General features: G+C 33.8%; 1 protein-coding gene across 2 annotated transcripts in view; it reads right to left on the minus strand.

Annotated features, from left to right (window-relative positions):
- The window catches only part of RYR3 (ryanodine receptor 3), a 793,997-nt gene that overhangs the window by 492,893 nt on the left and 273,522 nt on the right, over positions 1 to 27,582 (minus strand). For both annotated transcript variants that reach the window (XM_056810219.1, XM_056810218.1), the window contains exon 4: positions 2,293 to 2,367. In XM_056810219.1, coding sequence (XP_056666197.1) covers positions 2,293 to 2,367 — 75 coding nt within the window. The remainder of the gene's footprint in view (positions 1 to 2,292; positions 2,368 to 27,582) is intronic.

Raw genomic sequence — 27,582 nt, forward strand, 5'->3', positions numbered from 1 at the left:
CTTCTCAAAATTGTACAGCATCATAATGTACAGGGGAACCGAGTAAAATTTAGACTCACTGAGGAAAGCAGCCATGAAGACATACTTGTAAGCTTTCTTGGGATTTTCTGGCAAGGTCATCTCAATTTGCAGCTGCAAATTTCGGTCTAGTTGAAACTCAGATAAGAATTCCTGAAGAGACTTTCTCTCCATTTGGCCATAACAAAGTCTTGGGCTATATCTTTTCTGGGAAACCTTTGTAATGTGCAAGATTATAGAAACTTTGAGCTGTTCCTTATTTTGAAGACCAAAAAGGTCTTTATAGTGTCATGACCAAATGACGCAGACATTCCTTACCCCTCTTCCTGCAAACTTCCAGATTACTCTAAATAGATCAACTGTCACTCTTTCTTGACTGCCTGAGCAAACTATAAATTGTAAGATTTCATTCCCGAAATAAAAGAACCATAGCTTTCAATCATAGTGGCATGTGTCTCCCACTCCGTCCTTCTCACTAAGTCACTAAGGCTCCTGGTTTTTCCCTTTCTCTCTATCTCTCTCTCTTACTTGGAGCTGGCCTCCTTATAAGCTTGACTTTCTCACCCCTACTGTAACAGCAGGTTCAGCCCCATACCTGGCCCTCACATACAGTAATTCAACACCAGACAATAATGTTTATGATTGAACTTATATAATTGCTCTTGAAGGATAAAATATCATGTTAATTAAAAAATAAACACAATAAACACAACTTAAGTTTCAATATTTCAACTGTAAAAATTATATTTAATAAAAAATGAGGTTCTGTAGTGCCATCATAATGTTGTCTTATAATAATAAACTTCTGAAGCCAATACAAGTCCATTGGAGATGGCTGTACTTATACAATAGAGGTATAGAATTAGTCAGGAAAAAAAGACCCTTTTACATAATTGTTGCTGTTGTTCAGCTGTATTGGACCATTGGTGACCCTGAGGATGAACTGTCCATGGGGTTTTCTTGGCAAAAATATTGGAGTGATTTCCCATTTCCTTCTTCAGTTTTATACAGTCAAGGGTTAAGTGACTTGCCCAGGGTCACACAGCTAGTAAATGTCTGAGGTTATATGGGAACTCTGGCCTTTCTGACTCCAGGCCTAGTGCCCCCAACATAATTATTTAATTTAATTCAGATTATAACCATGCAAATTAGATAAAGAATGTATCCCTTATCCCCATTTTATTGGTGAGTGTTAAGGAAGCTAAGTGATTTATTCAAGTTTCTGTAGATTCTAAATAATAGAAACAGGACTCAAATAAAAGTTTTCTGACTCTGAATGCAATGCACAAAGACATTTTATTTGCCAAAAAAGCAAGGTCTTTATTCTAAATGAAGAGAATTATCTCTACTCTGTTCAAAATTAAGCATAGTGCAGTATTCCTTGAAATCTACATTCCAACAAACCCTTATACTGATACTTGCTATTTAGCCAATTTTCCATATGCCTTTCACTGAAGAGGACCACAATACTTGAATATTCAGGATGAAAAGATCAGATGCTCTCTATAGCTAGAGAAAAATGCCATTTCAAAGAAAATATGTAAAATGCAGCTTTGAAAGGCAATTCATAGCATACTGCAAGTATATATAAATTGTATAAGAAAATAAGGTCCTGAATTGAAATGCATGACATTGCCACAGGGTGTCAGAAAGAGGCTTCTTCTTAGGTTTTGCAGAAAACATGAGAACAGTATTGGAAATTGAAAGTCGAAGTCTTGTCCAGAAAAACATAAACTTTTCAAATGATGATATGTTGGTTTGATTTCAGAGAGTCATAGTGTTGGAAATAAACTGTTGTATGCTCTTTATAGTTTAAGCAAAAGGGAATTAAATTAATAATCAAAATTTTATGGTCACAGATAATTGGTGAGAGTTGCTTATAAAACCATTGGTTTGGTATCATCTATCTAGTCCTAGATCCCTGAATAGTAAGGGCTTTTGTCTTCAATGCTACTGGGTTAATGAAAGTCCTCAAAATCCCTTTACTACTCGCTACAATTTATGTCAGTTGATTTCATCTGAGTTCTTCCTAAAATCAGTTTTCAGAGAATGAGAAATCGAATTTCAATTCCATCTATGTATTTTATTTCTGCTTAGGTTATAGCCCAATACCAGAGAGATGTTACTCCACAGTTATTCTATTATTTTGTTCCAACTATATGTAGGATCTATTTTCTTGTTCCTTTTCATCTACTTTTGTACTCATGTACTGTAGCACTCATCTTTTTTATTGGCCAATCACAATCCTCAGGGAAGCATTGCAGTCATTCTTACCATTCTACTAAATGAATGCCTAAGGAGAATTGCATGTCCATATAAAAGTGTCCGGTGACCACCTCCTTGTGCTACCTGTAAAAGAAAAGAAGAAAATAGTCAGTTCTCTCTTTTATGACATTAATTCTGGATGATGAGAAAAAAGGAACCTACAAGATTATCAGTAGAAGTACAAGAATGTTAAGAGAAGTAGAAGGATTTTGATTTTTGTTTTGTTTTGTTTTAATCATACACACAGAACACAGTCAAAGGTTGACTATGAAGGGCTATAATTCATCTTTAAAGAAGTGATCCCTTAGAATGAATTGAGATCCAGCATTTAAAAAATTGATGAATGGAAATGGAATAGATGCCTCTTACCTTCCTTTGAAACTTCTCAGAAGCATTTAGGATAAGGGAAAGAAAGAGAAGTGATATAACTAAAGCCTAGAAACAAAAAAAGTGTCTCCAGAGGCTTATGGTTATTTTCAACATCTTGCCAATTCCTTCCCATTAGGTCACTGGTAATCTTCTACCCGTTCAATAAAATCATTCCAGTTATATACACAAATTCCTTAGCCAAGAGACTGCTTTGAGTATAAAGACTTAAAAGAAAATGAGTATCAAACAAAATCATGCAAAGGTTCAATTTGGAAACAGACTAGGTTTCTGGCTTATTTCTTTCTCGTAAAGTGTGGTTCCACTTGAGGGAAAACTGAGTCAGAGGCAAAGAGAATCAAATTAATTGGTTCCCAATATTTAAATATCACTCGTACTATGATTATAAGCTGGATATTTCAACTATTATGGTTAACTATCCATAAGCAGGAGGAAATAAAACATCATAGATAAATGAAAACTGTAAAAAGTCTTCAAAGCTCATTTTTATCAACATTTTCAACCATGAAAACTTTTGTTAGAACTACAGGATAGCTTTCAAATGGATTCATGTGAGTTTTGGTTCATTCTTTTCTCTTGATCATCCTCTGATCAGATGCTAATGATAATGAGTCAGTGAGCAGGTCAGCTAACTAAATAAAGCCTTGGGTCTGGACACTGCACTAAACAGATAATTTACTTTTGCTTTGAGTACTGGTAACTTCTAAAACAGAAACAACTAGCTTTATTAAACAAAAAATGTTACATTAAGAACCTACTTGTGCTAGGTGATAGGGATATACATGTAAAAGTGAAAAAAAATCTTTGCTCTCAAGGAATTTAGCCTATAGTTGAAATACATGTACACATTTATGTAAATACAGCATATGTGTGTGTTTGTGTCTGCATATGTAAGATGTGTATATATAAAGAGAATGATTTGGGGAGAGATGACAGAGACAGGTAGGAACCAACAACCAAAGGAATCAGGAAAAGCTTCTTTTTAAGGCTATGAGTTGATCTGTGAAGAATGCTAGGGGTTTCCTGAGATGATCATTCTAGACATAGGAAACAGATTGTGTAAAGATATATAAGTCAGAGATGAAATGTATGGAGAATTATAAGATTAGTCTGGCTAAATGAAAAAGTTCATGATGGGTGAAATGTATAATGAGTCTTCTCAGAAAGATATGCTAGGCAGAACCAGAATATAGAGGGTCTTAAATGGCAGGCAGAAGAGCCTGTATTTTATTGTAGAGGCAATGAATAGCTATTGACGTTTCTTGAATAAGGAAGTAATATATCAGCTCTATGTTTTAGGAATACCAATTTTGAAGCTCTTAGGAGCATATATTATAAAGGACAGAAACTGGAGGAAGGAAGAACAATTAAATAGTTATTACAATAATCCAGACAGGAAGTGATGAATGCTTGATGCAACAGTAGAGATAAAAAGAAATGAGGAAATGTATGCAGGCAGGGCCAAGATGGTGGAGAAGGTACATAGAACCACCTAGTCTTTTCTAAATTACTCTTTCTACCTCAAAAAAAAAAAGTCTGGAACTTCAAAATTCTTAAAAAGCACAAGTTAAATAAATTTTCAGCCAAAATCAATTTAGAAAGCCAGCACAAAAGATCTATTGTATCACAAACAAAGTGCAAGAAGAAACACACAATGGCAGGCTCCACTGCTACAAGAGGCTTTGAGGCAACTGAATCAGCAACAAAGGTTTCTGGAGCTCTCGGACTCAGATGCGATGGTAAAGGGGTGAAGTCAGATAACTGCTGAAAAGGTGATTATACAGGTCCCTTTGCTGGCTTCAGGTTGAAAACTCACCACATTACTCATATACAGATTCAGGTTCCAGTTCTGGGTCTTATTCTAATGTTGAGGAGGAGCACTAGCATATGCTAGCATTTGCAACTACAGGGAAGCAGAGAACCCTGATCACAGTTCAAAGGTGGAAAAGAGAACTTGTGGTTATTCACAGATCATAGAATAACCTGAGAGCGTATTAAACACATTTCTCTTTACATCATACCACCTCAGAAGAACTGAAAGCAGATATATCCCTAGAGCTAGATCTAAAGGCAACTACACAAAGAATCTGAAGCTTGGCAAATTGCTTCCTTCACACAGAGTCCAAAATTACCAGTTTTTTTAAGTTAAAAGAAAAGGGTCAGAAAATGAGCAAACAACAACAAAAAGAAACAGCATAAAGTTATTTTGGTGATAGGGCAGTCCAAAATATAAACTCGGCAGACAATGAAGTCAATACTGCTACATCCAATTCCTCCTAGAAAAATATTAATTGCTCTCAAGCAAAAAATAATTCATATAAGAGCTCAAAAAGATTTTTTAAAATCAAATATGAAAGATAGAAGAAAAATTGGGAAAATAAATGAGTGTGATAAAGGGCAGTCATGAATAAAAAGTAAAAATTTGGGTAAGAAATGTACAAAAAGTAATGAAGACATTAATATCTTAAAAAGAGAATATTCTAATTGGTAAGTGGGGCACAGATATCCATTGAAAAGAAGAACTTTTAAAAAGAATAATGGGCCAAATGTAAAAAGATATACAAAACTACACTGATGAGAAAAACCTCTGAAAAGGAAGAAATGGCCAAATGAAAAAAGAGATGCAAAAATTCACTCAAGAAAATCATGATTTAAAAATTAGATTTTGGGCAAGTGTAAGCTAATGATTCCAAGAGACATCGAGAAACAAACAGTGGGCAGGCCGGTGGCTTGGTGGACTGAGATCCAGGTCTAGAGATGGGAGGTCCTGGGTTCAAATTTAGCCCCAGACACTTCCTAACCTGTCACTCCAAGCAAGTCACTTAACCTCATTGCCTACCCCTTTTCACTCTTCTGCCTTGAAACCAATACATAGTATTGATTTAAGATGAAAGAGTTAGAAAGAGCCAAATAAAGTCAAAAGAACTAAAGAACAAAAGAAAATATGAAATACATCATTGTAAAAACAACTGACCTGGAATATAAGTCCAAGAGAGATAATATAAGAATTAATGAACTACTTGGAAGTCATGATAAAAAAATCATAGGCATCATCTTTCAGGAAATTATCAAGGATAATGGTCCTGATATTTCTAGAACCAGAGGGTAAAATATAAATAGAAAGAACATACCAATCACCTCCTAAAAAGAGATCCAATAATTCCTGGGAATAAGATAGTCAAATTCCATAACTCCACGGTCAAAGAGAAAATATTGCAAGTAGTCAAAAAGAACAAATTCAAATATTGTGAAGCCCAAAGTCAGGATAATAAAAGATTGAGATGCTTCTATATTAAAGGATCAGAGGACCTGGAATATGATATTTCAGAGGGCAAAGAAGCTAGAATTTCAACCAAGAATCACTTACTCAGCAAAACTGAGCATAATCCTTCAGGAGAAAAATGAGTATTCAGTGAAGTAAACAAACATTCCAGCTAAAAATACCAGAGCTGAATGGAAATTTTGATTTTCAAATAAAAGACTTAAGAGAAGCATAAAAAGGTAAAGAAAAACAAGAGAAATAAAAAGACATTCAATAAGGTTAAACTGTGTACATTCCTACATGGAGAGATGATTCTTATAACTCCTAAAAAAATTGGGCAGAGTATATGTTGGATAGAATGGGATGATATCTAAAAATATCTAAAAATTAAGCCAAGAGGAAGAAGAATGCATTGGGACAAGGGGGGGTGGGGAGGGAAAAACAGAATGGAGGTAAATTATTACCCACAAAAGAGGCATGAAAGAACTTTTACAATGGAGGGGATGATTTGGAAAGTTGGTAGAAGAGCAAATGAACCTTATTCTCATTGGATTTGGCCCAATGAGGGATAAATATACCCAATCAATTGGGGTTTTCAAATCTATCTTACAATAGAGGAAAGTAGAAAGGAAAGGTTATAAAAGAAGGTATTAGGGGCTGATAGAAACGAAATCAAATTAGGGGATGTGGTTGTCAGAAACTAAATGAGGAAATAGGCTGGAGAATAATACTCAGTCATCATAATAGTGCAAAAATGTTCTGCAAATCTATCTATAAAAACCTCATTTTTTTGAATACATAGAAAAATGAGTTGAATATAAATAAGAATACAAGTCATTCCCCAAATGATAAATGGTTAAAGGAAATGAACAGGAAGTTCTCAGACAAAGCAATTAAAGTTCTCTATAGTCATGTAAAAATGTTCTAAAGCACTATTAATTAGAGAAGTGCAAATTAAAACCACTCTGAGGTAGAACCTCAAACTAATCAGGTTACCTATTAATGATACAAAAGGAAAATGTCAAAACTTTGAAAGGATATGGGAAAATTGAGACACTGATGTATTGTTGAGGGAATTGTAAACTGGAAAGCAACCATTCTGGCAAGCAACTTGGACCTATGCCCCACAGGCTATAAAACAATATATACCTTTTGACTCAGCAAGAACATTGCTAGATTAGTAGCCCAAAGAGACAAAAATATGTACAAAAATATTTAAAGCAGCTCTTTTCATGGAGGTAAAGAACTGTAAAGTTAGGATTCATCTATCAAATGGGGCATGGCTGCGTAAAGTATAGTATATGATTATAATGGAATACTATTATTCTGTAAAAATGTAAAGAATGTAAGAATGATCAGGAGGACCTAAAAAAAACCTAGAAAGGCTTAAAGGAAATGAAGCAGAGTGAAATAAGTAGAACCAGAAGATTACACAGTGACAGGAATACTGTACAATGAACAACTATAAATAACTTAGAAAATTTCAACAACATAATGATCTAAAACAATTCCAAAGGACTCATGATAAAAAATGCCACTTGTTTCCAGAGAAAGAATGGGTGGAATCTGAATCCAGACCAAAATAAACCTCTTGTGCTTTCTTTCTTAATTTTTTTTGTTCAACTTTCCTTCCAAAAAAGGGCTTAATGTAGAAAAACATTTTACATAATTTCACATGCTCTTACTGAGGGAAGACGGGAAGGAGGAAAAGAATCTGAGACTCAAAATTCTTTTCAAAATGTTGGAAAATGTTTGCACATGTAATTGGGGAAAATTAAATTAAAAAAAAGAGTAAATAAGGAATTATGGTATGAGTGGAGGGAAGGAGACCAATGAAAAATATAGTGACAAGATATAATCAAGAATTAGTTACTAATTGGGTGTAGAGGGTGAAGAGAAGTAAAAAGTCAAATTTGATTCTAAGGGGATGTAGAAAAATTGGGACACTAATGCACTGCTGGTAGAGATGTGAACTAGATCAACCATTCTAAAGAACAATTTGGAACTATACCCCCAGGGCTATAAAACTCTGTATACCTTATGACGGAGCAAATACTGCTGCTAAATCTGTACCCCAAAGATGTCAAAGAATAGGAGGAAAGGACTTATTCATATAAAAATATTTGTAGCACCCCTTTTTGTGGTGGCAAAAAACCCCCTAGAAATTGAGGGGATGAACATCAGGAGAATGGCTAAAAAGCTGTGGTATAGAATTGTGATGGAATACTGTTGTGGTATAAGAAATGAGGAGCAGGATGGTTTCAGCAAAACCTGAGATTATAAGAACTAATGCAAAGTGAAGTGAGCAGAACCAAGAGAATACTGTCTATATACAGTCTCAGTAATATTGTCAGGGCGATCAGCTGAGAAAGACTTTGTTACTCTGATCAAGACAATAACCCAAAGCAATTCTGAAGAAGCTATGGTGAAAAATGTTAACCACCTCTGGAGAAAGAAAGACTCATGAACTTGGAGGATAGATTGAAGCATACTTTCTAAACCTTCTTTACTTTTCTTGGTGGGGGTGGGGTCTGTGTGTTTTTGTTTGCAATATGGCCAATGTGGAAACATTTTTTGTATGACTTCACATGTATAATCCATATATTGCTTGATTTCTCAAGGGATAAGGAAGGGGTAGGAGGAAGGGAGAAACTTTGGAATTCATAATTTAAAAAAATAAATGTCAAAAATGTTTTCTGTGTAATTGGGAAATATTTACCAAAAATGTAAAAATATATTTTAAATAAAAGATGAATGACTGGAAAAACTGTGATAGTCTAGACATTAAAAAAATCTCCAACAAGGAGATATATATATATATATATATACATATATGTATAAGAGAATTAAATTGTGACAAGTTCACCTAGGATACATCCTAGGGCTGTAGAAAATAGAAGTAAAAGCTCCTCTGTTCTGCTCTGATCCCTGATATTTACTTCTAATAAAATTTCAGTTGAGTTATTTTATTCTTTTGATGAATTAAACACACTAGAATTGAATAAATCAATTTTCTGCTGCATTTTGCATATTGTTCTTGCACTCCTATAGAAGTGAAGTTATTATATATTATAAATTGCATGAGGACTTTTGAGTCCCTGTATTTTGTATATTCTTATGCATATATATCATTTCCCCCAATAGAGCATAAATTACTTGGGTGCAGAGACTATTTTATTTCCGTCTTTTTTTTAAATCACATGTCTAGATTATAGCAGCTGCTTCATAAATGCTTGCTGCCAAATTTGTAAGGTGGGAAGATCTGCCTTTTCTCTTGTTGATCTAGTGTTCACACAGAGGCAGGTCAGGAGTGGGAGCAATCTCTATTTCTGACCTTTTTCTAGTATTTCCACTTGGTCTCCCAATGTCCTATAATAACTATAAAAAGAATACACAGTTATATTGGTAAAAGCCCAGAGAAGAGGAGAAGGAAGTGAGCAATGTTTGCATGTGTTTGTAATGGAAAGTTGAAATTCGTTTTAGAAGACAATGTTATCCACAGAGGTTTAGTTGAAAATCACAAGGGTACAGAGAGTCTGCTCATTCTCTCAGGAGATCTATGGGTAGAAGCTGTGTCTGTATTTTGAGAGTTAAGGAATAGAGGGCAGTGAGGCCTAAGAGTGGAAATAGGGTTGCAATGTGTTTGCTTTCTCTTTTCTTTAGTTTTTAATTGTTTAATCTTAGAATTGATAAGTATCAACAAGTCCATTCATTACACACACAAAACACAATATAATTCTATACTTCCTCATTAGAATTCATTATACTTGTTATTAGACACAAGGTTCTTTTGAAACAAAATGTTTTGATAAATACATTTCATTTTTGAAATCTCCGCACAGTTCTAAGTTTTCTTCTAAATGCTGTTACATGCTTTAATTCAGTTAACCAGAAAATGTTATCCACTTTTTATTTCTACTGCATGCTACAGATTGTTTTTTAGCTCCATATTTAAATTGTTCACAGACTTTAGGGACACCTAAAACAGAGTATTTAGAAGGGGGAGGCACTAGAAGCTGGGGTGATATTCAGGCTTTATGAATGAAATAGCACTTGAGCTAAACTTGGAAGGATTTTGAGAGATGCAAGTGATGAGGGAATGCCTTCCTATTCTAACTCTTTCAAATTGCAAATGAGGGAACTAAGGCATGGAGAGATTTAAAAAAAAAAGTCTTGCCTAGGGTCACACAGTTGGTAAGTGTCAGATCTGGGATATAACCCAGAAGAGTTCCAATTCCAAATCAAATGCTGTTTCCATTCTTTTCCACAGACTTACTTACATTATATTTCCCCCTAAAGGCTGTACCCCATACCCTCAATCAACACCTTCATAGTGGTGACTTTAGGACAATTCCATATCCTAGGTTCAAACTCTATTCATGAAGAGAAGAGTACCAGAGGGTCAGTTGGAGAAAAGGCAATGGGAAAAATGATGGGATCTTCAGCCAAGAATAGGACAGAATTACCTAACACATTTTCCACACTCAGTGTCAACCAGGAGATAACTAAAGGTCCTTGGTAGAATTCTATACCTTCTATTCTAGGACACAGGCATTTCCCCCAAACTAAATGCCAGGTACATAAATTTAGATTTTAATAACAGCACTACTTTATATTTACATCAGAGTTATATTTTTTTCCCAAGAAATTTAACACTTGATAGCTTATCTGATCCCCAATCCTATAAAATAAGGCAAATATTATCACCACCAATTACAGATGAGGAAAGTGAAACAAGGAGATGTGAAGTTCCTTGCCAGTATAATGTAGAAAACTAGTAGCCAAGTTTTATTCTTACCATAACATAATTGTTTTCCTTTAATTTTCATAAATATTTTATTTCTCCTTCAATATCTATCTAATCAAAAAGTAATTGCTCAATTCACCATAACCAAAAAATAGTTATATAGTCTCTGCTTGAAGATGTCCAATCAAGAGGCAAGTGCTTCCAATTCTGAAGAGTTTATTAGGATGTTTTTCCCTAAAACAAATCTAAATTTGTTCCTTTTTATTTCTGTCATATTGCTTTTGTTCTCCCTTTTTCTTGATATACTACTTTGCTCTGTTTCTCATTTAATTTTTGTCAATCCATTTAAATTTTTCAATCCAATAAATTAATTTAATCAACTTAAGTAAGAAATAGTTTATGATGTTAGAGCTATAAGTTAAATACCATTATATCTTAATGAAAATTATGAGATCATAATTATCTTCCTCTACTAAATCAGTTGTATGACAATAATATGTAGTCTACTATAGAATATCATTCATAAAAGGCTTCCTGTTCTCTTATATTTTCCTTGAAGCTACTCTTAAAACATATATAGAGGTAATAAAGTAGACACTGTTTATAAAATGGAGATATGGAACATTAAATTGCTATTAGGCAAAGCTGAATTATTGGCTAGTTTTTCTGAACTTTTTTTTCTTTAATTTTAGTTATGCAGGCTCTTTGGGTAAGGATATATTCAGAAATCAGTAAGACAAAAGAAGTCAATAAAATATTTTAAAATGTAAAATTCTCTGGTTTGATTTCTCTATCTAGAGAGAAGCAAAATTGCACTATCTTGATTTTCTCAATACTGACATGATCAGATTTCCCATTTTTCCATTAAGTCCTATACAGTTAAAAGGTAGTAATTTCTTTAAGTTTCTCTTAAATTCCACACCTGTGGTACTCTAACTCACTAGAAAAAATGCTCAGTAGAAGTGATGTCATCTTTTTCAAGAAGGATTTTGACTGGCAAAGAATTTGGGCTAAATTTAATATGACAGAAGTCATTAGAAACAATGAATATAAAGTCTTTGGGCTTGGGCACAAAAATGTCACCTTTATAATTTGTAAGACTGGGGAGGCATAGGTTTACATCATTTGTTGGGAAAAAAGATCTTGGGGGTAATTGTGAACTTCAAGCTCAATATGAATCAGCAACGTAATGTGGCAGCTAATAAGTTAATTATTAGATCCTAACATTAACAGGAGCAAAAGTTCTAGGAACAGGGAGGTGATAGTTCCACTCTACTCTGACCTCATCTGGAGTATTTCATTCAGTGAGGGAGCTATTTTTAAATACATACATACATACATATATATACATATACTATATATATATATATACATATATAATATAATAAGTATATATAAATAATAAAAAATAAGTACATATAATTATTTAACTAAATAATTAATAACTTTTTTACATTCATTTAAGAAATTTTGAGTTCCAACTTCTCTCCAGTTTTCTCAATCTTCTCCCACTTTTGATGAAGCAAGAAACATTACTTTTATGTATTAGTAATGGGAAAATGTTCCCACATTAGTTATGCTGCAAAAGAAAATACAAAAATAAAAAAGGAAAAATAAAGTTTAAAAAGCATTCATCAGGGGGCAGTAAGGTGGCCAGGGGCAGCTGTGTGTCTCAGTGGATTGAGAATCACGCCCAGAGATGGAAGGTCCCGAGTTCAAATTTGGCCTCAGACACTTCCTAGCTGTGTGACCCTGGGCAAGTCACTTAGTCCCCATTGCCTAGCCCTTATCACTACTCTTCTGCCTTGGAACCAATTCACAGTACTGATTTTGAGACAGAGGGTAAGGGTTAAAAAAAAAGGTATGTATCAGTTTGCATTCAGAGTTCATGTGTTCTCCCTCAGGAGGTAGAAAGTATTTTTCATCATGGGTTCTTCAGTATTCTTTTGGATCATCATCTTGAACAGAATACCTAAGTCTTTCACAGTTGATCATCCTGACAATATTACTGTTACTATGTACAATGTTCTTCTGGTTTTGCTAACTTTACTTTGTATCACTTCATATAAGTTTTTAAAATTTTTTTTGGGTGATCATCTTGTTTGTCATTTCTTATAGCAGAATAGTATTCCATTATCAGATTATATACCACAACTAGGTCAGTCATTCCCCACCTGAGGGAATTCCTTCAGTTTCCAGTTCTTTGCCACCATAAAAAAGAGCTACTATAAATATTTTTATAGTGGTAGGTTCTTCTACTGTATTTAATCTCTTTGATATACATATCTAGTAGCAGTATTACTGTGTCAAAGGTTATGTACAATTTTATGGTCCTTTGGGTATGACTCCAGATTACTCTCCAGAATGATTGTATCAGTTCTTAGCTCCATCAACAGTGTATTTGTGTTCCAATTTTTCCACATTCTAATATTTGTCATTTTCCTTTTTTTTTGTCATGTTAGCCAATATGGTAGTTGTGAGGTGGTACCTTAGAGTTGTTTTAATTGGAATTTATCTGACTAATAGGAATTTGGAGCATTTTTCATATGACTAAAGATAGTCTTAATTTCTTCATCTGCAAATTGTCTTTGGTCATTTGTCAATTTTTGTCAATTGGGAATTAACATGTCTTTCAGAATAAAAACTTTTATAAGAGACACTTTAGTATAAAGATTTTTTCCCCAGTTTGTTGTTTACCATTTAATCTTGGCTGCATTGATTTTGTTTGTGCAGAAACTTTTTAATTTAAGTATTCTATTTTATATCCCAGGATGTTCTCTAGGTCTTTTTTTGACAATAAGTCTTCCCTTAGCCATAAATCTGGCAGGTAAACTATTCTGTACTACTCTAATTTATTTACAGTATTACCGTTTATTTCTAAATCATGTATGCATTTTGACTTTCCCTTTACATATGGCATGAAATATTAGTCTATGCCTAATTTCTGCCATACAGTTTTTCACTTTTCTCAACAGTTTTTGTTTGTCAGACACTAGATTAATATGATCATTTATTATTGCATGTTGAGTGCCATGTCTATTGGCCCTCCAATCTGTTTCATATCCAATAACACTATTTTGTTTTGACAACTGTCACTTTAAGAATAAAATTTGAGATACAGTACAGCTAAGCCATCTTCCTTCATTTTTCTCCATTAATGTCCTTGATATCCTAGGTTTTTTGTTCTTCCAGATAAATTTTGTTATTATTGTTTCTAGATCTATAAAGCAACTTTGGGTAATTTGATTGGTATGGCACTATATATGTAAACTAATTTGGGAAGAATTGAAATTTTAACTATATTGGTTCAGCCTACCCATGAGCAATTATCATTTTTCCCAATTGTTTAGATCTGACTTCATTTGGGTGAAAAGTGTTTTGTATTTGTGATCATATAATTTCTGGGTTTCTTTTGGCATGTAGATTCCCAGGTATTTTATAGTGCTTAGAGTTATTTTAAAAGTCTTCTGTTTTTGAGATTTATTGGTAGTATAGAGCAATGTTGATGATTTATATGGGTTTATTTTATATTGTGCCACTTTGCTAAAGTTGTAAATTGTTTCAATTAGTTTTTTGGTTGAATCTCTAGGTTCTTTAGGTATACCATCTTATCATCTACAAAGAGTGATAGCTTTATTTCCTCCCTGCCTATTCTAATTCCTTTAATTTCTTCTTCTCTTAATACTAAAACTAGATTTTTAGTACAATGTTGAATAGTAGTGGTGATAATGGACATCCTTGTTTCACTCCTGATCTATATTGGGAAGGCTTTTCTGGGGGGAAGTTAATTTTGCCTTTTTAATTTCTAATAGTGGTGATTTGATTTTTTTTATCAAATCAATCAATAGTTTATCTATTTTACTTATTTTAAAAAATAAAACCAAATCCTTACTTTTCTTATTTATAAGTTCAATTGTTTTCTTACTTTCAACTTTATTAGTCTCTTCTTTGCTTTTTAGGATTTCTACTTTGTTGTTTAATTGGGTTCTTTTTCTAGTTTTTTAGTTGCATAAGCAATTTATTGATCTTTCTCTACTTTATTTACATAAGCATTTAGAGATGTAAATTTTCTTTTAAATATTGCTTTGGGTTTGTCCAAAAATTTTGGAGTATTGTCTCCTTGTCATTCTCATTAATGAAAATGTTGATTGCTTTTATCATTTATTCTTTGCCTCCTTTATTCTATAATATGCTATTGAGTTTCCAATTAATTTTTTTCGCTAGCCCTTTGTTCAGTGTTATTTTTATTGCCTTGTTTTCTGAAAGGAATGCATTTAATGTTCTGCTTTCTGCATTTGATTGTGAGGCTTTTATGTTCCATTATATGATCAATTTTTATGAAAGTACCATGTACTACTGAGGAAAAAGGTATATTCTTTTCTATTCTCATCTTCAGTTTTCTCCAGAGGTCTATCAGCTCTAACTTTTCTAAAATCTATTCCCCTCCTTAATTTTTTTCTTGTTTATTTTTTTCTTTTGGTTTGATTGATCTAATTATGAAAGGGGGAGATTAATGTACCCTATTAATATAGTTTTATTGTATATTTCCTCTTGTAACTCATGTAATTTCTCCTTTAGTAATTTAAATGCTGTGCTACTTGATGCATCTATGTTAATATTGACATAACTTCAAAATCTATGGTTCTTTTATCAACATATAATTTCCTTTCTTGGCTCTTTTAATTAGATCAATTTTCACTTTGGCTTTGAGATTATAATTGCTATAATTTAGCTACAGCCTAGCAGATTTTGCTCCAGTTCTATACCTTTATTCTAGGTGTGTCTCCCTGCTTTAGATGAATTTGTTATAGACAGCATATTGTGATTCTGGTTTTTAATCCACTCTGCTCTCCTCTTCCATTTTATGGATGAATTCAACCCATTCAGATTCAAAATTATAATTACTCTCTGTTTCCCTCCAATTTATTTTCCCTGTTCATCCTTTTCCTCTCCTTTCAGGCTTTTCCTGTTCACTATTTTTTTCCTGCCTGTTTACCTGCCTCATGGAGTTCCCCTTTCCTTTTGTCTTCCCTCCATCCTCTTTTTATGGTCCCTCTCTCCTTTTTGCTTCCCTAACAGGTAAGATAGTTTTACATTCTTGAATGTGGATGTTATTCTTGCTTTATGACAATTCTAATGAGAATAAGGTTCAAACATTGCCACCCTCCCCCCATATTCCCTTTCATTGTATGGATTCTTACATGACTCCTCATGTGAGATAATTTACCCCCAACTTTCTTTGCTTTTCACTTTTCCCAGTGTATTTCTCTTTCTTATCCCTTGATTATTTATACTGTCCCATCAAATTCAACTTATTCCCTGCTATCTGCCTATATGTGCTCCTATTTATTACCTGAATAGTGATAAAGTTCTTAAGTTTCTTCAGTACATTAAGTATCTGTGAGGTAAATTATTTAGGAGACCTTGATCCTAGGCACCCTAGTGGCAATATTGCCAAGGAGAAAATACACATAGACTTAAAAAACCAGCTTTAGAAGCAGAGATCTCTTTTTCTCTGGAGGAATCTCTGAAGAACTACTGTTTTTGGACATGATCTCTCTCTCATCTTATCTGACTATCTATGATAGGCGGTGGCTTGGAGGCCAGGTACAATGGAGGATTGTATTTTCACCTATCTTTCTTTTTTCCTAATAAATGTTAAATGTAGTAATAAGCCTCCAGATTAATGTTTATTTATAACATATCCTAAGTTCTTTAGGTATCTTAGATTCTTCAAATATCTTTTATATCTTCAAATATCATGTATATCTTAAGCATCTTAATTATCACCTTCTTACTAGTAATGTAATCAGTTTAACTCTATTATTTCATTTGATTTTTTTAAACCCTTATCTTATTTCTTAGAATCAATACTGTATATTGGTTTTAAGGCAAAAGAGTGGTAAGAGTTAGGCAATGGGGGTCAAGTGAACTTGCCCAGGGTCACACAGCTAGGAAGTGTCTGAGGCCAGATTTAAACCCAGTTCCTCTCATCTCTGGGCCTAGCTCTCAATCCACTGTGCTACCTAGCTGCCCCCTCCCCATCTTTCATTTGATTACCTTAAAGTATGTAAAGTTTCTTAAGTCCTGTCCTGTAAGTATCTTAAGTATTCTAGTTATCATTTTCCCATGCATCATCCTGAGTCATCACAAAAGTAGAACTGAGATGTGTTTCAGGGTTGGAGTAGTCTTCTAGGATGAAGAGGTTTTGGGGATGATGGAAAAGACTTGGGAAATAGCCTGGTAGGAAATATTATAGTATGTCACTGGAAATTCCTTTTGTGTATGAGTTATCTGCTGAATTCCCTTCTAACTATTCAACTGGATCATTTGTGAAATAATTCACATAATTCAGAGATAAAGATAGAAGTAAATCAGAGGGGATTTTTTTTTCTGTTTTTAGGTATCTCATTCCATCCAAGCAAGAATATTTTTCTTCTTTTTCTAGACTATTTTCCAATAATAACACAGATTGGAGGCAAAGTCAAGATAGCTGCTTAGACTCAGCAAAAGTCTAGACCTCTCTGAAAACCCATCCGCACCAATCAAAAAAGGAGTGCTTCAAGGGGAGAGGGGACAGAAAACCAAATCTAACAACAGGGCAAAGCTGGGGGATCCTTCTGCTGGATTCAATGTAAAAGGTATGCTTTTAAAAAAAACCTTAATTCTCAGGTTTAAGGAAAAGGAAAGTCCCAGGACCCCTCCCCCACTCATCATGCTGACTCTCCAGTGGTTGCTGGAATCTCCAAGTGGGTGAGGGCTCTAACCTAGAGGGAGTACATTGCTACCGGGTGCTGACCAGAGTTGGCAGAGAGGCAGCTGGAGGAGAAGTGTGGAGAAGGCAGCCTAGTCTCAACCAAAACTCTCTATCTTGGGTCCTCCCCTTTGTCCCTCCCATCCCCCAGAGGTTTTGGCCTCAGAGCACATCCAGCTCTGCAGATAAGCTTCACCTTGACTTAATCTTATCAATAGGGCAGTTAAGAAGCCTTCAGAGAGCAGGGAAGCTCAATCTACAACACCCCTCTCCACAGCTGAGAGCCTTGCTTACTAAGTTTAAGTTCTCAAGGAGAAGTCTGCAACCACTACGGAATACCTTGAAACAGGGATGGAAGCACATCTCCCTTCAGCCTCTACATCTTCACCTAAACCTTCAGCTTCTGCTGCCAGCTGAGGAAGATATGACTTCAGGACTCATTAATACTCTATTGGCCTAATCTAGTCAATCAGCAGAGCAGAGAAGCCCCTTCAGGACAGAATAGCCCAAACCCACAGATCCAGCAAATAAACAAAGGAGCAAAATTACAGCCAATGAGAGGGGGAAAAGAAGGGAAAAAATATGAGTAAATAACAAAAAGAAAAAAATTTATAATTGACAGTTTCTATCCAGGTAACAAAGACCAAATGGAACAGAGGAAGATCAAGGAAAATCAAGCAAAAATGCAGAAATCCCAGAGAATTGGACATAAGCTTTGGAAGAACTCAAAACACAATTCAAAAAACAATTAAGACAGGCTGAAGACAATTGGGAAAAGAACTTAAAAAGCAAAATATGTCATCTGGAAACAGAGGTACATGAACTAAAACAAGTAAATAATGTCTTGAAAACCAGAATTGATCAACTTAAAAATGAGGCAAAGAAGGTGAAAGATGACCTACAAAAAAAATCAGACCAGAAGGAGGATGACCAAAAAGCCAGGGATGAAATTCAGTCTTTAAACATTAGAATCCAATAACTAGAAGCAAACGACTTCACAAGACAGAAAGAGTCTAATAATACAAACTAATGAAGCAAATGATTGGACTAGGGAAAAAATAGATTCAAAGTGCTTCGGATATGTACATACAACCCAGAATAGTTGAGGAGGCAAATCTCAGACAGCTAAGTATAATGGTTAGAGCTCTGGACTTGTAGTTAGGAAGACCCAAGATTGAATCCTGCCTCTGACACTTACTAGTTGTGTGGCCCTGAGCAAGTCATTTAACTTCTTTCAGCCTCATTTTCCTCATTTGTAAAATGAAGATAATAGCAGCACCTCGGTCTACCTAATAACAGCAAAATACAGAATTGTTGTGAGGAGCCAATGAAATAGTATATGTAGAGCAATTTGCAAACCTTAAACCTTAAAGTGATACACACACAAACACACAGACACACACACACACACACACACACACACACAAATGTGCATGTGCTAGCTCATCATATCAGCATAATATTTCAAGCTGGCTTGATATTTTTTTAAGTTCCCCAAGAATTGTGATTTGAACTTCTCAACCAATCAATAGATATGCCATATGCCTTACATACAATGGCCCAAACTCTGTAATTCTTTCTATTATTGGTTTATCTTATCTATACTTAAAAAAAAAAAAAAACCCTTACCTTCTGTCTTAGAATCAATCCTGGATTCCAAGGCAGAAGAGTGGTGGTAAGGGTTAGGCAATGAGTATTAAGTGACTTGCCCAGGGTCACACAGCTAGAAAGTGTCTGAGACCAGATCTGAACCCAGGACCTCCCATCTCTGGACCTGGCTTTCAATCCACTGAGCCATCCAGCTGCCCCCTCATGTCTATACTTTTGATTGAATGTTTGATTCAAATGATGGCTCTGGGTCTTCTCAAATTACATTAATGGGGTTGTGGGAGAGCCTCATCCTTACATTTTCATCACAAAATATGAATTACCGACAATCCCAAGAGAAGAATGTTCCAGAAATAAATAAGCAATGTGGATACTCCTAAACTGTATTCCACTTGCTTCAACTTGCAGGGATTCTATTACTTTTTTTCAGAACACAATTACACATGTAAACTACACAGATATACTAAAACATTATTAAAGATATATACAACTAAAAGAAAGGTATATCTTGGAACATTTGAATCATACTTAATGAATATCCATCTATTAATATCCATTAGTATATACATATTCTTCAGCAGTCATATGGTACTTCACTGTCCACTCTTATTTATCCCTTCAAAATGTAACTATAGCACTTTGGGCCCTAAAGAGAAAAATGGTCAGTGGCAAAGGCAAGAACATGTAGAAGAGAAATTTTTGTTCTCAATTTCCCTCAAATTTCTAAACACCCATTTTTCATGATTCTTTCTCCTCTGAATTGCCCTTAGAAACATAGGAACATTAAGTTGAATGCATAAAATATCTGTAAATTTACCCAGTAAAACACACACAAGAATTGCATAAATTCAATGATAAAATACCAGGCAAACATCTCATATCATATGATTTGAATAGATACATGACCATAAACAAATGAGAAAAGGGAAATACCTTTGGCAACTATGTATATAAAAAGAGTTCTAATAAAACAAGGCATAAAGATTATTTTAAAAGATGAACTAGTCTACATTTGTTATATAACATGGAAACATTTTTACACAAAACCAATGCATTTAGAATTATGAGGGACATAATTAATTGAAAAAAATATTTTCAGCAAATTTACTTGAAAAAGTAATGGAGGAATCCATACAAATATATAGGAAAAAGAGCTGATCCTCAATTGATATAAAGATTAAAAAACATGAACAGCAGTTTTCAAAAAAAACAAAACGAAACAAAAGAAGTTAACAACTGGATTTTTTAAAAGCTCCAGATCACTAACATGGAAAATGGAAATTGAAGCTATTCTTAGGTTCCATGTAACACTCATCAAAAATTAGCCAAGATGTCAAAAAGGGGAATGACTATTTTTGGAGGGCTTATACAAGAACATAAACACTATATATTCTTTTGGAGCTATGAAGTAATTGGACTATATAGGGAAGTGATTAGTAACTATCCAAAAAGTTACTGAAATGTGCACACCTTTGACATCACTACAAAGTATTTAATACAGACATAAAAGAGAAGAGGAAAGGACTTAAGGATAGAAATATTTATAATAGCACTTTTTGTTGTAGCAAACAACTGGAAACAAAGCAGGTAATTATCAGCTAGAGAGTGGCTGAAATTTAGTATGTGAAAGTAATTAACAATTATTGTTTCGTAATAAATGATTAATGTGACAGATTAAGAAAAACAGATAAACTTTTATAGAATGAAGTGAGCAAAATCAAGAAAACAATTCATACAATGGCTACCACAATTCAAAGGAAAATAATTTTGAAAGATGATTTGAATTCTGAACAATGAAATGACCAATCACAACTTCATAAGAATGATGTTGAAACATGAAATTAAGTCATTTGATTAATTTTACACACATATATACACCTATTAAGTCATTTCTATTATTTAACTATATTATATTTATTTGTCATAAGAGAGACTGTAATGTTATAAAAAGGGAAATACTTGACTCTATTTATTTGAGTCTCTGAGCTCTGAGAGAGGGGAAAGTTGTGGACATCAATAGTGATAGTGACACAAAATAAAAATGGAATCTCTATGGTATTTGTGTATTTAAAGCACACAAGAGTAGAAATTCAGAAGACAGAGATCAGCAGGTCAATATTGGTATTGTGTAAATAGAATTGTGTACCCTAAAGACTCCATTTCCCAGAATTCCTTGAATTATATCCCCACTTTGGGTCCTTATGTTTTGTAAATAAGTTTTTTGTAACCTGGCCCTTAGGCTCTTCTCCCCTCCCCTTCCCTTCCTGGGGATCCTCCTCTTTACTAAGTCTATCACTATCCTTTACATCCAATTAGTATTAATAAATCTTATAAAATTATAATATTTGAAGTATTTGGATATTAGTTTTTAAACTTACATTTCCAAAGTGTTAAATTTAATATACACCTTAAATATAACCAGTACATACAAATTCATAATTTCATATGAAATGTATGGCACGTATGTTGTCCAATGTGGTTTTGTTTTGTTTTTTTTTAGTCTCTGGTACTTTTGGCACTTCTGATGTTTGTAGGCCTTATGGCACATCTCTCTACTTACTTCCATCCAGAATTTCTGCATATTCTCTTGTTTTGTTTTATGCTCTTGGCTTTTGAAGGATTCTAATTTTTTGAGTATTCCATACATTTTGAAAGTATTTCAAAGTATCACATGTCTTTTACATATGGCTGTTTCTAAAGCCAAACTTTTAGAAGCTTGCTTTGACACCATCACAATATCTTCTGGTGAATGTGAAAGGAAAGAAAAGGAAAAAGCTATGCTGTAGGTCTTTCTGAATAGAAACTTGATGCTGGATGGAACTTACAAGAAATATCAGAATCTATTTACTTCTCATTTTGACTGTAGCAAATTCATCAGGCTAACATCAATGGGATAACCAATAGAAAACAAAAATAAACTTCACTTCCTCTGAGCTAAAAAAGCAATTATATGAATATTCCTCAAACTTTTAGCAAAAATAATAAATGATGTATTGAAGTCAACATCTATTAACCTGTGGGATTTGAATGAAGAGAGAGCAAAAATTGGTTCTTGAGGACTGAGTTTACCTTTTGCTTTGAAAAAAAAGTATAAAATAAGCTTAAGATCTCATATGTGCTGACATTGGCATCTAATAAAGTTTAGAAAAATAAATCTATTATTTCACAGCTATCTCAGCAGCTAAAATTAACATAATAGGATTACAGGACAAAAAGGACACTACAACTCATCTCTATCTGCTCTTTGCAATGGCAGAGATACCTGTGTGAAAGTAAGTGATCTTAACAAGTATAAAACCACTGGACCAATAAACTTAAGGCTTAAACCATTGGCATGAATTCTATGCCCCTCAAAGGATGACCAATTCAGATTCTATAAAATAGATGCTGTTCTTAGCACTGATGCATGTCACTCCCACTTCTTCTACTCATCAAAACTTCCATTTTATTTCTTTCAATAGCTAGTTTCTCTTCCTTGTTAATGAAATTAAGTCCTCAAGAGCAAATTCCCATTACTGTTATAATTTGAGCAATATAAGAAATTAGTCTCTTATAATGCAAGGAGTAAATTCCAGCAGATATCCAAATAAATGAAGTCTCAAGTTCTGATTCTCTTTCTATTTCTTCCTTTTGTCAAGGTAGCCTACAATATATACCAAAGACAATATTACTTCCTTTCTCCTTACATTTTCTACTCACTCAAATGATATCCATCATAATTCTCCCCACCTGTTTGATAAGGGGAAATGTGACATGGTGGATAGAATGTTAGACTTTTAATCAGGAAGACCAGGGTTCAAATCCTACTTCTGAGGCTTGTTAGTTATGTAACAACAATTAAGTCACTTACCTTCCCTAACCCTTGAGATTTTCATTGCTAAAATGGGGTAATATTTGTAGTACCTACCTCAAAGGGTTGCAATGAGGTTCAAAAGAAATAGTGTAAAGCACTTTGTAAACTTTAACATATTATATAAATATCAGTCATTTTAATTCCAAGATTTTTTATATATTTTTTCTTAATATACAATGTTATACTCCCCCTTTTGGGCCCAGTTTATCCCTTTTATTTTGAATAAAGTATACCTTCTAGGTAGACATGGCAATGAAAAGTAAATGTTAATGAATGAATTCCTCAATTTCTATAGACAAAATATCACAACATGTGTTTCAGGAGTATAGAATAAAGTTATGAGTCCAGTCACATATTTAGACTTAGATTAAAATGGCTGTGTTTATATACACCTGCTGCTCTGTGCCTCACACTGTCGGACTATATATGTGGGTTTCTATAATTCTGGCAGTTGGCCTGGTTGAAGTTGGTGTCTGTGATGGGCTAAGCCTTTGATTTTTACCATTATAAAAAAGGGTAGGTGACCATGTTTTTAGCTTAGTGCTATAAAATGCAAAATTGGAGGCTCAGAAGTAAGTGAAACATTTTTAAAGGTTGATTTCCTTTTTTAAAAGTTAAATTAATTAATATTATTTTTCATGGTTATATAATTCACATTCTTTTGAATAATTCTGAGATCTTCTCAATTAGAGCATATGGGAAATAGGACAAAACTGAAGACTTAGGCACTTTTAAAGAGCTACCCTAACCTCTCATTGTAAAACTTTAGAGTTTAAGAATCAAGACTATGAACCTATATTTATTAACTAAAATGCTAGACAGAAAACTCAACAGGAACCTGTAATATATACCTGCCAATGTAATGAAAAGGAAGATCTTTGTGTTCTAGTATGTTATTAATTCTGTGAGTACTCCTCAATTCAAAATTCAGATCTCTGAGTTTAATAGGTATAAAAAGTATCTCCAAAATATAGTAGAAGATGAAGTGTATCAACCTACCTGCCTAATATCTTATCGGTGTTGTACAGCAGAAAAAGCTAGTGTTCAAGAATCAGAAGACCTAAGTTTCTGTCTGTAACTTGAAGGGAGTTGGACTAGATGATCTCTAAGATCCCTCCCAGTTCTAGCACTAAAGTCCTATAACCCTTGTGCATACATTATCAAACTCAAGAAGATACAAATACTTTCCTCCAAGCACAACCATTAAATATCCTTTTTAGAATCCTTTTAAGGTTCACAAAGCATTTTACATACAAAAGCATTATCCCTCACAAAAACCCTATGAAGTAGATAGTGCAAATATTATCATCCCCAATATAAATTAGGAAACTGAGGTTTAGAGAGGTTAGATGACTTGCCCGAGGTCCCACAGGTAATAGGTAGCAGAATTGGGACTCTAACCCGGGTCCTTTGACTCTAAATCCAGTGTTCTTTCCACTATGCCAGGCTTTCTTCTGTTAGAACAAAGAATGAGCAGCAAAAAAAAAAATGGAGTTCAGTTAGTTGTAATCTTTAATCCTGTCTTGATTAATGAGATTGTAGTAGATGATATTCATTAACACACCAATACACATAGATATTCTCTCATTGGCACCTACAAGAAACATGAACACTAACTGCTAAGTTAGATAGATGTCTGCATGCTCTCCCTAGCCAATGTAGTTAAAAAATAATTGTGAGGCCCTATCCAGATGGTCACATAGAGGAATGAGAGAACCAGAAAGGATATAGTTTACAAACTGTAAGATCTCAGTAAGTGAAAATATTAATGCAAAAACACTATATCATATGAATATGGTATTTTACCAATAAAAGGGAACAATAGAATGCTGGAATTGGAAAGGAATAGACATCTTCAATCAAAGCCTGGATGACCATTTTTCACATGTGGTATAAGGGAAATTCCTTTTTAAGTTTGAGTTGAACCAACTGACTACTAAAATATCTTCTGATTGAAACTTTATGCTCTTAAAAATCAGTCTAACCTCTTCATTTTAAAGATGAAGAACCTAAGTGATCAAAGGATTAATTGGTCATACAGTTAGTTAGTGGCAAAGCCAGGATTAGAATCCAGGTCCCTACCTATCTGTCCAGGAGTCTTTCCATTATATCATGTTTCCCTTAATTTTTCATGCCCCCCCTCAAAAAAGAGCCTTAGCATTGGTATGAGGGCATTTTGCAGAGTTAGGAGAAGAATGGGCAATATAAGCATCACCCTAATGAATGAAAGGATCCCTGTTTTATACTTCCTTACATCATTTCTCCACAATTTCCACCTGTTCTACTTATTTCTCATTCTTCCACTCCCATTTTAATAGCACATCTTGCTTTATGAGGATACCATACCATTATTCATGATCCCAGCAGTGGTATAAGGAAAAACATTGGAACAATGAGGGTTGTGTTTTGATTCAAGAACTGAATTAAACTCTCCAATGCCAAACTAGATTCAGTGTTACACTTGCATAATGCTAATCACTCTTTACCACTTTATATAAACTGGCTGTTTTGAAGTACATTTTCACACAAAGTAAAAAATAAGTTGATATTTTCTATACTTTATTCAATATTTCTACAAAACGATATTTTTGCAGCAATAAAGATAACAAAGCAAAAGTTTAATAGCTTCCAAGAAATGCCAGTAAATAAGCTTAATGGAACTCAATCCTAAAATTGCATGCATATTGAACGTTTTCCATTTTTAAAAACCCTTCCCTTCCATCTTAGAATCAATACTATGTATTGGTTCTAAGGCAGAAGAGTGGTAAGGACTAGGCAATGGGGGTTAAATGATTTGCCCAGGGTCACACAGCTAGGAAGTGTCTGAGGTCAGATTTGAACCTATGACCTCCCATCTCTAGGCCTGACTCTCAATCCACTAAGATATCCAACTTCCACCCTCCATTTTTCATTTTTTAAATAAAAACAATCACATTTTTGGGAAAAAAATTTCTCCTTGATTCAGACACACTAAAATTCAGGGTTAATGAACATTCCCTTGAAAATTGATTGAGAGTTGTAGCAATTCCTCAATAATTAATATATAAATATATATTTCAGGATTTTCTATGAAAAAGTTAATGAACCTCCCATGGGACCTCTATCTATACATCATTTTCCTTTACATATTATATCAGGGAAAACTTAAACTTCTTGGAAAACGTTGTAATGGAGCCCCTTTGCAACCAGAACAATGACCATTTTTGATTTAGCACACTGGAGAAAGTTCAGGTAATATTCAGAAAAGATACAAGCAATCATCACTACATGACAAATCCTCCAACAGTGCATTTAACCATTTACAGCAAGAATGAATAGACTTCAGTGAATGTAAAATGACAGCAAAGCTAATTGTCACCACTGATGAACTAGGATCAAAAAAGCAAACCAATTTTGGATTTGATGTCAAACTCAAATGAGCCAGTTTCTGTAAAAAGGCAGATTACCTGTTTATTCAGAAAGTAAAGTCCTCAAAAGAGGCAAAAGATTGTTTTAAAATCTGATTGTAAAGGTTCTTTCACTTGAAAATGCCTCCACTCAGAATATGATGAAATGTAAAAAAGCTAGCTTGGTTACAATCCTTATTTCTTAATTGCTGAAGTTGCAGTTTGCTTAATTTGTTGGTTTACTCCAGGGATAGTGATTGTGAAAAAGGTATATGAGCAAAAGGCTAAATTTCATACTAGCTTTTTTCATTCATATTATGAACTCCAGCCTTATAGAAAAGTAAAACTGTAGTTGCATAATAACATCAAAAGCTCCTAATGACTTGAATTAAGGAGAGGCTGCATGCTTCTGACATTTGTGCCAAGTTGAAACCACTGGATGTGTATTGCTCATACCACAAGAGATACCCTTAAAAACAATTTTCAGTGTCTTAATGGAGGGAAAAAGCATACCAAGTCAAGTCATTCTCCTATTTACACAGAAGAATTTTAAGAGCCATTCTGTAACAAATTTAAAAGTAGAGGATTTTTTAATTCCATAAGATTGAATAGTGTGGTATTGATGTTTTCTAAATTACTTAGGCACATAGAATGGAAACTGTAATAGACACTTAACAAGTGAAAGGCCTCAGTTCATTACAAACACAGCTGGTGTCAGTGGTTCATGCAAAATACATTCATAATTAAAGGAAGGAATAACATACCCATTCAGAGAGATCATTGGACTAGCAAAATTAAAAAAAAAAAACAAAACAAAACAAGATGAAATAGTAAATGTATATTTTAGTGTATGGCAGGCCATTTGGTTATGTAAGCCATTCTAACACTTTGAGTAACTGAAGAAAATTACAGTGATATATTATTAGTCAACCCAATGAAAACAATGAAAGTAGTTTTACACATTGCCATATATTTCATATCCAGAACTAGAAATAAACAACAATCTTGTACTCATAATTTATTATTTTTGTAGCACACATACAGCTGAAAAGTAATATAACTTCCAACATAGTTCTATAGGTCTTTTTCATAATTATATTTATAAGAATAAGTTCACCTAAGTAAGTATGGCTGTTAAATAATTAGTGATTCCTTGTCTAGGAAACAATAAAAACAATCAATGTGATTTTTCATATACAAAAAAGGTACTTCTGTACTCTCTCATTGTCACATGGCACAGAGATGGAAAACTGGAGCAATAATAGAAATAAATCTGCCAGACTGGCTGATTTTTACAAAAAG

The sequence above is a fragment of the Monodelphis domestica genome, chromosome 1 (genome assembly GCF_027887165.1).
Source record: "Monodelphis domestica isolate mMonDom1 chromosome 1, mMonDom1.pri, whole genome shotgun sequence".
NCBI lineage: Eukaryota > Metazoa > Chordata > Mammalia > Didelphimorphia > Didelphidae > Monodelphis > Monodelphis domestica.